Source organism: Anser anser (genome assembly GCF_964211835.1).
Source record: "Anser anser genome assembly, chromosome: 1".
Lineage (NCBI taxonomy): Eukaryota > Metazoa > Chordata > Aves > Anseriformes > Anatidae > Anser > Anser anser.
The window spans coordinates 15,783,762-15,800,458 of record NC_139720.1 but is presented as its reverse complement, the minus strand read 5'-3'; the positions used below and the strand labels follow the sequence as shown (position 1 = coordinate 15,800,458).

The 16,697-nt window shown below is 41.7% G+C and overlaps 1 protein-coding gene across 1 annotated transcript in view; it reads left to right on the top strand.

Annotated features, from left to right (window-relative positions):
- Positions 1-16,697, top strand: part of LAMB4 (laminin subunit beta 4) — a 58,740-nt gene that overhangs the window by 4,117 nt on the left and 37,926 nt on the right. Inside the window, exons 2-7 of the mRNA XM_083825524.1 lie at positions 5,359-5,536; positions 7,948-8,047; positions 8,241-9,998; positions 11,478-11,635; positions 14,748-14,883; positions 15,998-16,071. Of these exons, the coding sequence (XP_083681650.1) occupies positions 9,965-9,998; positions 11,478-11,635; positions 14,748-14,883; positions 15,998-16,071 (402 nt within the window). The 5' untranslated portion in view covers positions 5,359-5,536; positions 7,948-8,047; positions 8,241-9,964. The remainder of the gene's footprint in view (positions 1-5,358; positions 5,537-7,947; positions 8,048-8,240; positions 9,999-11,477; positions 11,636-14,747; positions 14,884-15,997; positions 16,072-16,697) is intronic.

Here is a 16,697-nt window from a genome sequence, read left to right as displayed (position 1 = left end):
ATATGAATTGCCAAAAGATATTGTAATTTCACTGGTCTTTTGCTGTGTGTCTGTCCCTCTGTCTTGCAATCCCTCTTTGTTAAGGAACTCAGTTGCATGGAGGGGAGAACTGTGCGAGGCTGAGGAGCAGAGGAGCACATCCTGCTTTCCTTGTGAGCAAAGCAGTGAACCTGGCTTTGCTGGCAGGCACGAGGGAATCGATGCAAGGAGAGCTGTGGAGACTGCACGAGGACATTCTGTCATTTATGGAGTTGCTTCTCTTTCCCTATTAACTTTGCTTCCTATATTTATCAGAATAAAATTTTACTGGGAAACCCTTGCAGGCTCACAGCTTGCAAAATCAGTCTCCCAATATGCTTGGTAGACTGCCAAATATCTGAAACCACCCTCTGAAGAGTTGATGGGGCATCTCAGAATGAGGTATTTTAGCATGTTTCAAAGACCTCAGCCTGTATTCCCTCCAGGTTTCTGACTGTTGGCCCAGTACTGACTCCTACAGAAGCCTTCTGTTACAAACAAGACAGTCAGGAAACATTTCTGGGTGCTCTTCTTCCCTTTGGGTGCAGGAACCTACAATTCTGTAATCCGGTCATTTTATTTAAATCGCTGCAGCAAGTGCATAGCGTGTGTATTCTGGCATTGCGTGGCCAAAGGCACTGTTTCTTTGCCTAAAACCTGGATGGAAATCCCCATTCCTTCATAAACAGGAATTGCAAATGCTGTGATACAAATAGCAGTCATTATTTTAGTCTTATTTCTTTACAGTCTTCTAAGTATTCCATTTTCTCGGTGCATCTGTAGCTAGTTTAAATAAAAACAAGTGGCAGTTAAAGGAGACCTTTATCTCTATTTTTTACAACATTTTTCCAGTTCAGTGCCACTTCTGTTTTTTTGAGAGATCATTTTTTAAATTATCGTTATGAGCATTTATTTTCACAGGGTTTCACAATGCACAAGAGCCCAATTAACCAAAAGAAAAAATGTGTTATAGCTACTTAAGCTATCTGAAAAAATCCCAGTTAAAGTGAATTCATCATATAAGTAGGTTGACTCCGTTCTCTGGAATCTGAAATCATTAACCACTACAAATCTTTTTAAGGAAAATTAATCCTTATTCTTCTTTTCAATGTTTCTGTGACTTGGCTAGCATTTTAAATGCAATTTAATACAGCTGCTACTGAGGCTCGTACTTCACTCACATGGAAGCTGGGATAAGTATTGCCCTTGAGTGAAGTGCTATGAAAGCTGCAGTTAAAGATGTTATAGTGTGGTCTTGTTTTTTTCCTTTCCCCAAGAATTTAAATTGTTTGGTGTAGACAGATAACTAATTTGAAGTTGTGTCTTTCATTCAGCAGAGATTTGCTATACGTTGTTGATAGACGGTGTGGCATGTGGCAGGGAGGAAGGTAACATAAGTCACTGAGCTGAATTCCTGTCTGGATTACAAATGTCAGTTTGTGAGATGATGATCATCTGGTTGGTAATAAATCCTGATCTATCACCACTTGGCTATTTTTAGTAATTAGATCGTGATTACAAAACAGTAATATTTTGATAATTGATAAAGTTACATAAAAACACTAATCCTTTGGCATAAAGGCTTCTTGAATTGTCTAAACACTCAGCACAAGGCCAGCAACTCTCAGGGGACAGAGATTCTTACACTAGTTTAAATTGTGAGACCTTCCGTATTTCTTTGATTTTAATGTTTTGTTTTCCATTCTGTGGAACACGGTTTTACTGGAGAGAAAAACAAACAAACAAGCAAAACCCCATAGCCATTAATAAATAGGTTTCTCAATGTTTCAAATCTTCTTTGAAGTTTTAGTCACAAATCATCATAAGCTGTTTTTATTTTTCTTCTTTGCTGCCTCCCAGCATAACGCTGTAGTCTTAAAAAGCATCTCTGGTCTTAAAAGCAGTGCTCTGGGTGGTTGGAAGGATCTGGGCTTCTGCAGGGCTACCTGGTTGAGAATTGTGTCAGCTGGCATGGTGGAAGGATAGGAACAATTTTCCTTTAATAGGGGAAAAGGCATTTCTGTTTGTTAATTGCATAAAAGACACTAAAGTCTATTTCAGGGATCAAGGGGAGGTTTGGGTAAGCATACGTGAGTTGATGTTGACAGTGAATATTCAAGAATACTAATAATTTTGCTATAATCTTACCAGTATTTTATCAAAACGTTTCAGGTTTTTGTGATCCGTGGGACGTTACAAATATACAAGTAACATAAATGTACGTAAATTGGTGCTTAATCAGCAGAATGAGGTTCCCCAAATTTCTTATGAAACCTGTGTAGTTATGTGTGCACATTTGATTGTTTGGGTTCTATAAGCAATATATCTGTAGAGATTTATTGAAAATTATTCCGTTGATGTTCTGCCAAGCCAAACAGGTTGTAAGAAAATCTCGACAAATCACTGGAAAGGTTTTGCTTTATAAGAAGCAAAATTTGGTTTAGTTTTAATAATGAAGAATGTTAACTCCATGTTTGTTGTTTTGTTTTGCTTTGTTTTACTATGCCTGTTATTTTCTCTAACAATTTAAATACGATTGGTGAGAGCTGAACCTAGCAAAAATAACAGCTGTTAATTAAGCTTTCTCTAGTCTAAGTGTCATCTGGCAATCAGCAAGGATCATGGTTTTCGTTAATTTGTAGAGCACTTCTGCAAGGCAGTCTGAAGGGGTCAGGATACTCTTACATGAGCACCACAACATGCCCGGTAGGTCTAATGCACCCCACTCTTTTAACGAACGTTGTGTTTCTGCACAGGTCTGTCCAGGCAGTGAATGGAGGTCCTGTAACCCTGCTTGTGGATAGCCCTGTTTTTTTCTGCCCCCATTCCTGGATGACTGCTTTTCTTCCTGACTCCTAACATGCAGCACTTACATGTCCGTCTGACTAAGCCACAACTTCCAACAGCTTGGTATTTCCCTGCCAGTTCTTACTGTGGCCAGTTTATGTCTCTGTGAGTACCTGTGGTCCTTCTCAAAACATTAAATCTTTTCCCTGCTGGGATTACTGGATCAGCCTGTTTTCCGTCCCACCCTCTCAGCTTCAAACTGACCTTGGCTTCCTCACAGCTCTGGTCCTTTTCTTCCTTGTTTTCTGTTGCAGGCTGCCTGCCTTCCAAGATATAGCAGGCTCTGAGGTGCCATCTGCCCCGTGTTCAGAGACTCCCACCCCCTTGACTCCATGGCAGGGAGCATGGGGTGATAGCATTCACAGACTGTCTGGTGGGAGAGGATGGTCAGCGTGCAAGCAAACCAACTGTTGAAGTGTTCTCCTCACAGATGGTCAGCAAGGGAGAATTGCTTCCTCCCTTCTTTTGCCAAAAAGGAGCTGCCTCGATGATAGCATGTGAAAGCAGGAGGGCTTTCCTTCTCTCCAGGTTTGCTGCTGACGTTTGCTGAGCTTGGCTGGGTTTCCGACTGCCTGGCAGTGACAATGCTTCCCCTCCGTGTGACAAAGGGAGAGCAGGAAAGTGAAGGGAGACATTAATTTTCCTACTGTCTCCATCTGGAATAATTAAGTACTCGCAAGAAAGATAAAGGAGAGGTTATGTATTCTTGATCCTGGGCAAATCGTATAATTATATGCACCAGTTTGCAGCTTTTTAGCACGCTGTGTTATTGCTGTGCTGCTGTTACATCAGTTATATCGCTGGGGTCCAGGACAAAATCTAATCCTTCTCCTCACTTATTTTGTGCATGACTTATGTGTGATGCCTCTTTGTTTGTACAGATTCCAGATGTTACAGGACAGACACAGACACAACCAAACAGCTGACAGTCAGCCAGCCATCATTCTATCATGCTTTTAGGTAATTAGCATGTATATGTTGAGAGATTTAAATACTCCCAAGAAGCCTTTGTGTTAAATTTCACTTGGAACTGAGACATGGAAAATCTCCCAAATGTCAGTTTAGCTGCATATATTGCCAAGTTAGGCAACAGAAGGTATACGTAGCAGTTGGAATCAGGGGTTTACCACGGAATGTATTTCATCTTTTATTTGTCAAAATATGGCTTGATGTTTTGAGACAAGTTATGATTAGCTGTATGTTTTAAGAGCACACAGGTAAATCCAATTCAATAAACTTGTATGCAGTGGCTGAATAAAGCCAAGAGTGTGCTTGAGAGGGTAAATCTGCTTTCCTTGGATTGAGGGCATTCAGAGTACCTAGGAGTTTGGCTTTACCACGTGGCTGTGCTGATCTTCCAGTTCTCTGCTGGAGACCTGTTCTCTCCAGGCTTTTTCCACACCTCTGGCCTTAATGCTAGTGTGTCTGATCCCATGTAGTAGTATGTCACCGGTGGGCACAGTCCCACTGGATCTGGACGTGGTGGCCAGAGCTGGGTACTGGTAATGGGGTTCTTCAAAACCCTCAAACATGATAGGGGGTAAAGCAGCCTTGGGGTTCATCTTGGAGGTCCAGCTGAGAGCAAAGATTGGTGCCAGAGGCAGAACTGAATACCAAGGTGCAACATGGGTCCAAGGTCCATCCTCCAAGGTCCTTCCAGGAGACGGAGTCAGAGCCAAGTACACCTGTGGCATCCCTGGGACAGGGACTGATGGCCCCAGGCTGAGCCGTGGGCAAGGGTGGGGGATCCCAGGTATTGCTGGTGTGGGGCATTCAGGTATATTGGGGTATTCAGGGCCCAGACACGGGGGTAGTTCAGGGAGTTAAACTGCCAAAAATAACAAAAGAAAACAACAACAAAACACAGGTGGGAAAAATAGATACCTGGAACTCATATCTTCCTCTTGACTGTGGGGGGAGGATACATAGATTAACTTCCACATGCCTCTGCCTTTGGTTTACTTGCAACAGAAAATTAATTTTTAGACTTCAATTCAGTCAGCTTCTCCTTGTGCATCTTAAGCATGTGGAGGCTGAAAAAGCTCTTTTGCTTCCTCTTCCTTATGCGTTTCTTCAGTTGTTTCTTCCTGAGCATATTCCCTTTCTTTTTGCATTTGTCATTTCTGTTGTGTTTTCATGCACAACGCTTCTCTTGGATTTGGGAGGAATAATTGTTTCTGTTTAATAGGCCAATAAGCAGTGAAAAGAAAAGTGAAAAATGTCAAGTACTTTGGTTCATCGATGGTCAAAGGCTCCTAGAAATAGCGTCATCCAGTTGTGCTGCATGAACCCACGGAGTCCAAATAAACTAATATGAAATCAGACTAGGTGCCAGACTTTTCATCCTGCCAGTTGAACTGTCAGCTTGGAAGTGTCAGGACCTCATGAAACATTAAATCTTGAATACATATATATCTTGAATAGCACTTTGAAAATTGCACTGATAATTTAAAACAATACAGTTCATCACCCTCTGTCTTTTTTTCTCCTTAGTGTTGATTACAACCATCAGCAACGCTGTGCCTGCCAGAGAGATAACATTCAAGTTGAAACTGGATTTCTTGCTTGCGGTGGAGAAACCAAAGGCTTCAAATACCAGACTTGCACACAAAAGGTGCAGGGCACTGCGGGTGCTGTGACTGTTAAAAAATGAAGAAGCATCTCAAAAAGTGTAAGTATGCTTTACATCCTTTTGAAATGTGGAAAAGTTTATCCAAGTTACAATTAAATAAAACTCTAACAGTAGTTATTTGCTCCAGAATGCAGAATTTGCCTCACAGAGGAGCAGAGCACAAATTGCTGAGTTTAGCCTCTTGGTCAGTTGTTTGATTTTTGCTGTGCCATACTCTGGGTCATAGCAAAGTTATTTCTGCCTGTGCCCTGGACTCTTTCACAAAGATCATTTCTATTTTTCAGAGCAAATGAAAATGCATGTTGTCATGCTGTCCCCAGTGCTCTACTGATCAAATCTGTCAAACAAAATATTTCTTATTTTACTGTGAGCTTATGCTTTGTTCTGTTTTTATTATTCAGTGCTACATTCTGTCAATATGTGGAAAACCAAAAAAATACACACTCTTACCTTTGAGAAATGACACTTTAAACAAAACGGAAGAAATAAGAGCAGAAACAAAAGGGGAAGGATAGAAATGTAGCAAGAAATTTTTGCTTTTCAGACCATTAGATTTCATTTACTATTTCGGCTAGTTCTTTATGGATGGGATTCATCTAAGTACACTTTAGGTGCTTAAAATGCCGGCATCTGGTCTAAGCTAGGGAATGGGGCTGCCTGTACCCAAAGGAAAGCAGTGGATACCTCCAGAAGGTGAGTTATCCCTTTAGGTAAGCATCTAAAAATAGGGTAGGATGGACCTGCAGGGGTCCTTGTCTTTCTCCATGGACTTCATGAAGCCCAGGTAATTTGTTTAGATTAAGTACTTATTTTTCACATGGCAGGAATAATCCCAGGCTTATTATTTTATTAAATTTATTAAATTATTTTATTTCTCATCGTTTTTCTTTTTTCTTTGTTTTTTTTTTTCTTTTTTTTTTTTAAGATAAATTATTTGTATTCTTTCTCTGATATTTTTGAAATTTTAATTAAAGGGAAAAAAAATCCATATACCCATAGAGATATGTTTATTCAACATGTTCATCAGAGGAAATCATGCACCTGCAGGGGCTGGTGCCACTCTCTGAAGCGTGGCTGGTGCACAGAGGCTGTCAAGGCTGGTGCCTCTACTCATCCCCCTTTCCTCTCTGCTGGTTGGTGCCTATGAAGGGAAAATATGCCGAAGTGCTAGTAATTCCTGTCCTTCGTATGTGTTAAGGATATGCCTTGGGCCTAAGAAATGACGCCCATAGGATCTGTGATGACTTGAAAAATCATGCACAGTGCTATCTACCCTCCAGCCAGCATGGGACGAGTGATGCATTATAAATCCAGATCCTTTATCCGGGGGGGAGATTAAAGAAGCAAGAAAAAAGTTTCTTAATCCCTGCCTCAAGCGGTTTAAAATCTCCTTTTTGTTTGGGATCCTACATAAATCAAAACACAGGACCAGCTATATTCTGGAAATAAATCTTCCTTCATATTCACTCCTCACATAACTTGTCTGTAACAAAATCTGAATTCCCTACGAAATATGCTAATAAAACATCAACCATTCTATAATTTAGTAGCATTACAATAATAATACTTTCTTCAGTTAAATGTCATTCTTTCAGAGTGTACTTGACATCCTCCTTACACATAAAAAGTAGAATTCATATCTTAATTTATCACTTAGTTGATTATTTCTTAACATTCAAACTCACTAAATAAAAATAATAATATAATATATGGTAATTTAAGTAAATAATTGATCATGTATGGATACTAAAAAAATGCAGATTAAATTAGCCTGAAAAGTCTCTCATAGGTAATTTCCACATGAACTTGTGGAAGATAATTTCAAAAAATGTAAGTATATGCATTATTTCTGCTAGAGTGAACACTCAAAGTAAAGGTAGAAGATACATAGCACTGAACAGTACAATATGATTAAAGAGCAACTACCTGTTTTTTGTTTGTTTTTCTGTGTTGGTTTTTCTTTTGAAAGAATAGGAACTACCAAAAGAAAAGCAGTGATTAGTATATAAAACATATATTTTGCACATTTAGAAAACCTTTTATTTGAAGATGTGATGCTTTACAGACAACTATGAATTAGGCCTTACAAGCAGTCAGAAGAAAACTGATAAAAAATATATCAAAAGCAAATATATGTATCCAAGAAGGTCTGCTGTTCTGGAAATTGAAATTAAAGTGCCATAGATTTTGGCAAAGCCATCAGAAAATGGTTCAGAGCACAAGCGGATGAGTGCCATCTTGGAGCTGCTTCATCATAGTGCTTCTCACAGTGGTGTCTTTAGCTTTAAATTGAAAACAGTAAAAATAAATAAATAAAAATAGTGTTCATGCCATTGATCCAGAGCTTGAGCTAATTTGAAGCTGGCTTGATATGTCCACGTGGGCTTTGATCACGGCTTTTGGCTGGGGACATTTACAGTCACTACAAAACCAAAACCTGGTCCTTTCAGACACTTTGCACCCCTGCCATGAGGAGGAGTCCTTTAGACCACGCTCAGTTAAACCAGTGCCACTGGACCTCTGATGCAACGCAATGGTGAAGACTTCAAGGTATGGGTGCAAGACAGAACAATTTAACGGTTGTTCAATCATACAACAATTAAAGGGCTGTTTTTTAAGAATCCCACTCTTCTCTTTTGAGTTGTGCGAGCTTTTTCTGCCTGTCACTGTGTTCCTTCACTGCTCGTACTTGCTAATGCCAGAAGCCCCGGCAGAATGACTTCACAAATCACCCCCTTGGCAGGTTGCAGGCCAGGTCTCATTCGCACCTACACCTCGGTGCCTCGGGGGACGCGTGATCTTGTTCGGCTGAAGTGCACAGGTATGCCTTTACTTGCTTCCCTCATTCTGTGCTGTTCACTTCGAGCTGAAACACTTGGCTGTCTGAAATACAGGTAAGACGTCTCCACTATTTAATTTTCCTGCTAAGCGTGGAACTGAAGTAATGTTGGGGTTTTGCTGGTCCTTGTTTATCTGTTAAAATGAGCCGTGTATAAAGAATATCATTGGTATGAAGCGTGACTGGGACATGTAACTACCAAGATAGGTAGATTACTCCTGCCGTGGATATCTGTGTTTTACTGCAGTGCTGTCACAATGGTTGCATTTAAGGTCATCTCTGAGTTTGTTCATTATTTTCACAGACTATGAAATTTGAAGTCCATCTTGGCAGGACATTTTCTTTGTTTTGCCTGATACTGGCTTGGCTGCCAGTTCTCTCTGTAAACAGGGGAAAACATGCAGCTGTATGATGGTAGCCAGCATCATCTCACTGTAGCACACCAGGCTCTCCATGGTTGTGGCAAATGACAAACCAAAAGAGCACGAAATTCTGGTGGCCCCTTATAGCTTTCTCTACCTATGGTTGCCAAAACAGCTGTGCAGGTATGGCTATTCTCCCGTGTACTGAATGGGACTGTGTAAAACAAGCCTATGTGGAGCCTGTAAAATCTGAAATACTTTGAATGCCTTTGTTTCTTAAGTGACTAGTTCCTCTAACACACTGGGATATTTCATCTTAGCTCTTGCAGGGAGGGTAGTGACAGCTGTGTGAAGGTGAGAAACAAGAACAGAGCCAAGAAGCAGCGCACTCGGTGTGCTTGCATGGGGACACCTCAGGAAACAGCTGCATCAGGACATGCTGGTCCCAGTGATGTCTACAGATGAAGAAAGAGGTGGAAGGCACAGATTTGGAGTCAGGCTGGGGTTTGGGAGCTCTGCTTGGCGGCAGGACGGTTTTCCATCCATGTCTGCCTTCTGTTTTTCTAAAAGAGTTTTTGTGTTGGCAAATCATATTTTCCTCCATGTGAGTGGTAGGAGGAAGGGTGTAAAGTAAAAACCACAATGAACCTGCCTTGGGTTCCAGCTGAGGACTCCTCTATACAAGTATTTTGCACTAATACTGACATTACCCATTTTTCCTCACTGCACTTAAAGATTGATTTTATAATTTATAATTTTGTTATAATTTTGTCTCTGACGAGACCAAAATTCTTAGCACCTGACTTCAGGCATTTCTTGGTAGCATCTACATTAGAACCTCCGGCTTTGTTTGAAGTCAGTGCAAAGAAACAAGAAACAAGAGAAGGAGTTAGGTGTCTTCAAACAGCCCTGTTGAGTCTAGTTAGGATTAAATAGCTGATATTCAAATACTACAATATTTTTACTGATAGCATTTTTTTTTTAATTTCAAACTACCTGAATATGTTTTTATGGTCTTCTGCTAAAGCACATGCGAGGTGTCCCTCTACTTTGATCCCATTCTGAGCACTGAAAACTCTGTCATGAGAAATTTCTGCTAGAACAAAATCATAACCAGGGTTTCCTTTCAGTCGTGATGTTTTCATTTCGTTCCTTAATTTTGCTGAAGGATAGCCCTGCAGAAGGTGTGCCCTTGTGCAGCGGAACACTGCGTGACCCATCAGGTCTTCTCTTCCAGCCAGACCAGCCTGAGCTCCACACAGAGGCATGAGGCTTGGGCTGGCCCTTCTGTCACTTCTCAGTAAGTACAAGTGTTACAGTCATTCTAGCTAATTTTGAAATACTAACATGTCATTTATGTGTCTCTCCAAGATTTTGCTAGAGTACTTCTTTTACATACACTGTTAAAATGAATGTGATAGTGAGTCCTTGTTCCCCACTCTCCTGCCTAGGAGCTATGAGTGATGTGAAAGCTTTAAATACAAAGAAAAGATACATGTTGTGATTGAATCTGAAACAGGTCCTGAAGTGGGCAATCAATGCCTGCTAACAGCTAATACGTGGTGGACCTGGATAAATAAAAAAAGGCAAGCCAACCAAACATATGCATTGTTTTATACTTAATGAGTCAAGCTTCGTTGATCGCCTGAAGTATAGCCTGAGCCACAAACTGAAATCTGGATGTTTCTACAACCATTCGTAGTAAATAATGCATATTTACTGCTGTAATTGCATTACTGCTCCTCATGTCCCTGTGGGATCTTCACGTATTGATTCTATTTTTTTAACTGCACTTTTTATAACAAGTTGAGCCAAGTAAAGCTGAGCAGATAAAGCCTCCAAGGTACCCATTCCTTTTCAGGGTTTCAGGACAGAACTTGTTTAAAAGGACAAGCCCTGTAAGGGAAGTCTTGACATAATGGAAAAAAAATATATAAATTCTTGTCAGATAAAATAAACTGAAAAAACCTCACAATTATTTACAGAACCATGAATTATTCTGTTTATTTATTAATGGCTGTTCCATGGGTTCTGAACAGAGGGTGCTGGGACTGGATCAGGATGTTCATTGCAGATCACCAGAAAATCATAAGGACCACTGTCTCCACACCTGTACTCAGCTCCATCAGTACAACTTGGACAACTCAGCAGAAATCAGCAGAATGAATCAGAATCTGGTTTTGCTCACAAAGTCAGAGAATCATAGAATGGTTTGGGTTGGAAGGGACCTTAAAGACCACCCAGTTCCAACCCCCTGCCATGGGCAGGGACACCTCCCACCAGACCAGGTTGCCCAAAGCCCCATCCAGCCTGGCCTTGAACACCTCCAGGGATGGGGCAGCCACAGCTTCTCTGGGCAGCTTGTGCCAGGGCCTCACCACCCTCATAATAAAGAACTTCTTCTTTCCTTCCTATCTAAGTCTTTTTTAATGCCTGTGGTTCTGCTGCAGTAGTGCTGTCTCTGAGTATACCAGGATCGGACACATCATATGTTATTACTCCTAGCAGATTGGCATGTTTGTTGAGCAATAAAGTGTAGATTATTTAAGTTTTAGCATAAATTTGCAATATCCTAGGTGTATTTTTTTCATGATTTTGTAGCAGGTGTGTTCACAAGCAAAGCTCTTCCAGGTTCAGAGAGGATATGATTAAGTACAAAAGGAAAATAGACAAAGAATTTACTTTTCTGCTGATGTCGGAACATAACTGATATTCTCTGGAGAGTATTGCTGAGTACATGAACTAATTTCAGCTGTCTCTGATTTTCTTCTATGCTCAGTGCTGATAAGACTCCAGCAGGCGCAGGATGACTGTGGTGCTGGGTCCTGCCACCCAGCCATTGGGGACCTCCTCCTGGGTCGCAGCAAGCAATTAACAGCCTCGTCAACCTGTGGGATGAAGAGCCCTCAGAAGTACTGCATTATAGGTTACCTCGAGGTTGGTTTGCTCTTCTTTTTTAATAAACTGAGCTCTGCTTACTAATGACGTTCTTGTCTGTAAAAGAAGTCAACCAGACTGTAAAGCTTCTACTGGAGTTTTTTGAATAATCATCAGACAGCATGAAATATGCCTGGTGTGAGGCTGTGCCTTATTGCAGCACATATGGAAGGTTTGGCGAAAGCAGCACACAGCCTTCCCAGTGATGCACAGCTTCTCCAGAGGGAGAAATATCCGTGAGATGCAAATGAGCACGGGGATTTCTGAGCGAGCTTTGGTCTGCCAGTCTTCCCCCGCTCAGAGATGAAGACCACAGTTTGTGTGTGTGTGAGTGCTTAGCAGGATGAACGTGGTCCTTGACATCTCTTTATTAAGGGACACGTCCCATGCAGTGCTGAGAGCTGAGGCAGCCTGTTAAGAGATTCACACTGCATCCTCTCATGTTGTTTGATCTGAAGTAAGACCAACATTGATGAAAGCTAAAAAGCCCTCTCTGGCAGAGGAAAAGCTGCAGTCTTCGGCCTTGTGGGTAGGTAGGCGGACACAAAATGTGGGCAATTAAACGGATCCCTCTTGGGGAAGCACTGTGGGTCCATCGGATGTGTGGGAACACTGTCCAGCAGAAACAGACTCCCCTGCAGCACATCCTGGAGGACTTGGCCCCACTGAGCTAATAAATTCTTGCAAGCAGAAGTGTTTTCACTAAATAGCATCTGTAGGCTAAAGAGGAAGTTAATAAAATGCCACTTCATTTATAAGCAATTGAAAATATTTAGTTTATGACCTTCTGGCAAAATGCTGTGACACATTTACAGTGTAAAGCTCTGCCATACTGAGATGACACCAAGCACTGCTCCAAGTTACTCATTGCAACTGCATTTTTCTGCAAAATGTAAATATCTTCTTTCCTTTCTGAAAGGTCGTTTGAGCTGCTCTTCACTCTTTGCAGTTTTTCCTCAGGTTGTTTGAATAAATGGATCCTGGGCACTAAATTGCTGGCTGTGCTCCGAGCCTTGGTGCAGCTTGGTAGTGAGGCACAAAGAGTCATCTCTGGGACATGGCATTTCTGGCCCTTGGCTGTATGGCTGCCTTTTTTGTCTTTTTAAGAGGAGATCAAAGAGTGATAAAAAATTAATATTTTCACTTGTCTGTACTTATCCTTTGTATTATGTAAATACAGACTCGAAAAGAAACAGCTGTTCCTGCAATAATCCCAATGATTTAATGCTGCCTTGATGCATCTTGACCCTTGGTGACTGTCTCCTGAAGACAATGAGAGTTACAAGTCCTGCAGCTTCCCAGAGATGTTTTTATGTTCTAGCAATGCGATCTGCTGTACCAGCTCCCCTTAAATGTGTGTGCCACCTAAAAAATATAGAGAGTCCTGCTGAAATCAATTCTCTTTCCCACCAGCATACCCTTGAACACTTTGCTGGAGGCAAGCCAGGAAGCTTCACGCCTTGCAAAGTCAAGTTCTTCCTCCCCAGATTCCCCTCCCGCTGACCTGTGCCGTGATAATAGCACCGTGACGAGAGCAGTCCCGGCGCGTGGAAGTTTGTCAGTCAGCGTGGCAAGCTGCCAAAAGCCCAGGCTTGGTTAGGATGTTTAATGAAAATTCAGATTGAAAAAAAAAAAAAAAATAAGAGTTTGACTTCTTTGTGTTTGAAAAGAAGCACTTTAAATAATTGTCAGTCTTGTTTAGAATAATGTCTCTCTTTGTTTCTAAATGTAGGTTAAGTGGGTTTTGGCCCTATGTTTGTACTCACTGCTTACATGTGTTTAGGAAGGAAAAGAAAGAGAACTCGGTGCTGAGGAGAGTGTAAAGCTGCGTGCTTCAGAGGCAGATGGGATCTGGCAGACCTGCCTACGGGGACATGCACGTGCTTGTCATTTGGGGCACAAAAAGGTTGTTACGGCGCAACCTTAAACATAAGTTGAATGAGTGTCATACTGAGTGTGTCTATATAAACCAGAGCGTGGGTGTGCACAGTCCTGCCAAATGCTGAGATAACCGGAGCTCTCCTTACCAGAGCTTTGTAAAATGAGATGACTGAGTATTTTTTGTGCTTCTGTCTTGTCGTATAAGTTGTATTTTCATCATAGGCCACGCAGTGCAATGTAGAATGGCTAAATATGACATACATTTATCATAATATTTATTGTAGTATTTAAAACACATGGATCATAGCACACCTGCGAACCTGTATCTGTTTACTCATTTAAACGTGAATAATTCCTAGGTGATTTCATAATACATGAAAGCTGGCCACTTGGCCAACCTGATCTAGTGGGTGGCACCCCTGCCTATGGCAGGGGGGCTGGAGTTAGATGATCTTTAAGGTCCCTTCCAACCCAAGCCATTCTGTGATACATGTGCAAACCATTCCTAGTGTTTCCCTGCACATCCTGAGTGTGTTGGGCAGGCACCTCTGCCCCAGTCCCTTTCCAGTCATTTCCAGCCTGGCCTCTGACCATTTCTAGCCACTTAACTCGACTTTGTGCTTTCAGCTGAATCCCCGGCAGCCTCAGCCAAGGCGCTAAATCCGTGCCTCCTCCTTCCTTCCCTGTAGGATGCTGTGCTATGCCCAGCTCCCTGCTGCATTTCTGCCGTCACACTCAGCTTGTGCTGGTCCACGCAGCTCAGCATGGCTCATCTGCCCACCTGGTGTGTTCACCTTGTCACCTCTCCTTGTGTCTTCCCTGTCACCTTACTGACATCCCAGTTTTGCATCGTTTTTAAGCTTTTCCCACTCCACGCTGCCTGCAGAAGGCACCGGCAGTGGTTCAGGTGATGGTGTCAGCCCAGACCACTTACATTTTACGTGGATCCAGACTTGCTTTCCACTTGCACAATTGCACCTGGCTGCAGCTCCTAGCATCACCTCCAAGGTGCTAGGAAATGTGCAAAAAAGAGAGAAACAAACACATGAGTGAACATAGTGAATGTTCCTCTTCAAGGCTTCCTCAGTCCCTGAAGAAGCCAGTCCTCCCTTGCATCCCCTCTGCGATCTCACTCCAGGCCAGAGCCTGCAGTCAGATAAATACGTGTGCATCCACCTGATCTTTAGAGAAGAGACAACTCATCCTTTACCCTGCTTGTTTTGTTTTCTAGGCTGAACAGAAGTGCTTTCTCTGTGATTCCAGATACCCGTACAATCCCTATACGCAGCACAACAGTCACATGATTGAAAACGTTATCACAACTTTTGAGCCTGATAGGAAAAAAAAGTGGTGGCAGTCAGAAAACGGTAAGTTTCCTTGGCAAAACATCGCTGCATGCGGTTAGATTCACTTCTGTAATTGCTATCCACCACTTGGCCTTCACGAAGACCGCGTATGCTCTTTGCTTCAGCAGTACAAGGTACATTTGCCTACAGATGCATAGTGACAGAGTAGGCAAAGCACAAAGACCCATTTAACACAAGTAGTGCTTGCAGTAAAAAGTACTCGTATTTTAGTGAATAATTAAATAAATCTTGGCTACCGTACCAGCACATTTATTGCCCCATGTTAATTTTGTCACAAGCTTCTCCGTAGTAGTTCTTCACTGACATCAATTTATATATTCTTACATCTTCTCTGTGAAGGCATAATAGGAGGAATATCATTTACTCTATCTTATTTGGCATACAGTGAATGTATAAAGATGTTTGACAATTTGGAAATTAAGGCATAGAAAAATTAAAATTATATGTTACCGCTACTTTGAGTATCCAACTAAAAATTCCTAAGCCTTGTTTTTTCATGATGTTTACCAAGGAACTGTCACCAGTTTTGGGCACCACATTAAATTTCACAGCTGTGAAAGGATTCTTCCTTGCTCTCCCTATCTTTCCTCTGGGTCTCGTGCATAGCCTGGCCAGCAGGAGCCCAAGGATGGTGCATGCAGATGTGAACAGTGGGATATCAGCTGAGCTCCTGCAACTCTCTACAGAGAATGTGTGAATTGTGTTTTGTTTGTTTGTTTGTGTTTTTTTGTTTTGTTTTGTTTATCTATATCTGTTGCACTTTTGGAAAATGTCTGGTGTGGTAGCTTTGCTCATGACACTTTCAGGTCTGTCAGTATAGAAGGGTTTAACAGATCAATTTAGCATGAAGAAAACCCCATATTTTGTACCCAGAACCTTACGATCACTGTCATTTTCAGTCTGAATGGTCTGAGCAGGACCTTCAACCATCTCATGCGGCCTCTGACTCACAGCATCGCGGATCCCATTCTGGGTTTGTGCTCACAGGATGCCCCAAAGAGCATGGCTGCTGTGCTGGAAAAGGCAACTTTAAATTCCCCAAGGAAAGCTGCCTCAGCAGTCCCTCAAATGTGTGTGTTGTGCTCTTCATTTCATTTTCTTTCTCTTTTTTCAGGTATTGACCATGTCAGTATTAGACTGGACCTGGAAACCTTATTCCAGTTCAGCCATCTTATCCTGACCTTTAAGGTACTACATGCACATCTTTTACCAGAGCTTTCATGTAATTTTATACACTAATTATTTAACCACAGGAGTAATTGCTTAGAGAAGCAGTGAAAGCATCATCTTTAGAGGTTTGTAAGAGCAGGTTAGATAAACACCTGTCAAGTATGGTTATAGTTGATCCTGCCTTAGGGGAGGTGGATAGACTGAATAGCTTCCCATTCATGTGCCTTCTCTTCCTATTTTCTATAAATCTGAGAATTACATCTAAAAAAAAATTCAACATTAAGCCCAAACATTTTAGGGTGTTTCTGAACTGAGGTTGCTCTTTCAAGTTTAATTCAGTCTTCTTATGCATACCTATTATGATCCATCCAGATGGTTACACACTTTTTTCTACAGAGTTCCTACACTGTTAACATAGATTTCCTTATTTAGAAAGCTATCTTCTACCTCTATGGGAGGTTGCCCTGCCCTTTTGTTTCTAAGGTTTGTATGAGGAATCTGGCTTCTTTAGAGACACCAGTAGCCCCATACTGCACCTGCAAGCTCCAAGCACATAATTTTAGCTACAGCTGTTGGCATCCCCCAACAAGAAATGTCAGTACAACAGCTCCTGAGATGTCTCGTCAATGCCTGGCTAAGGAATT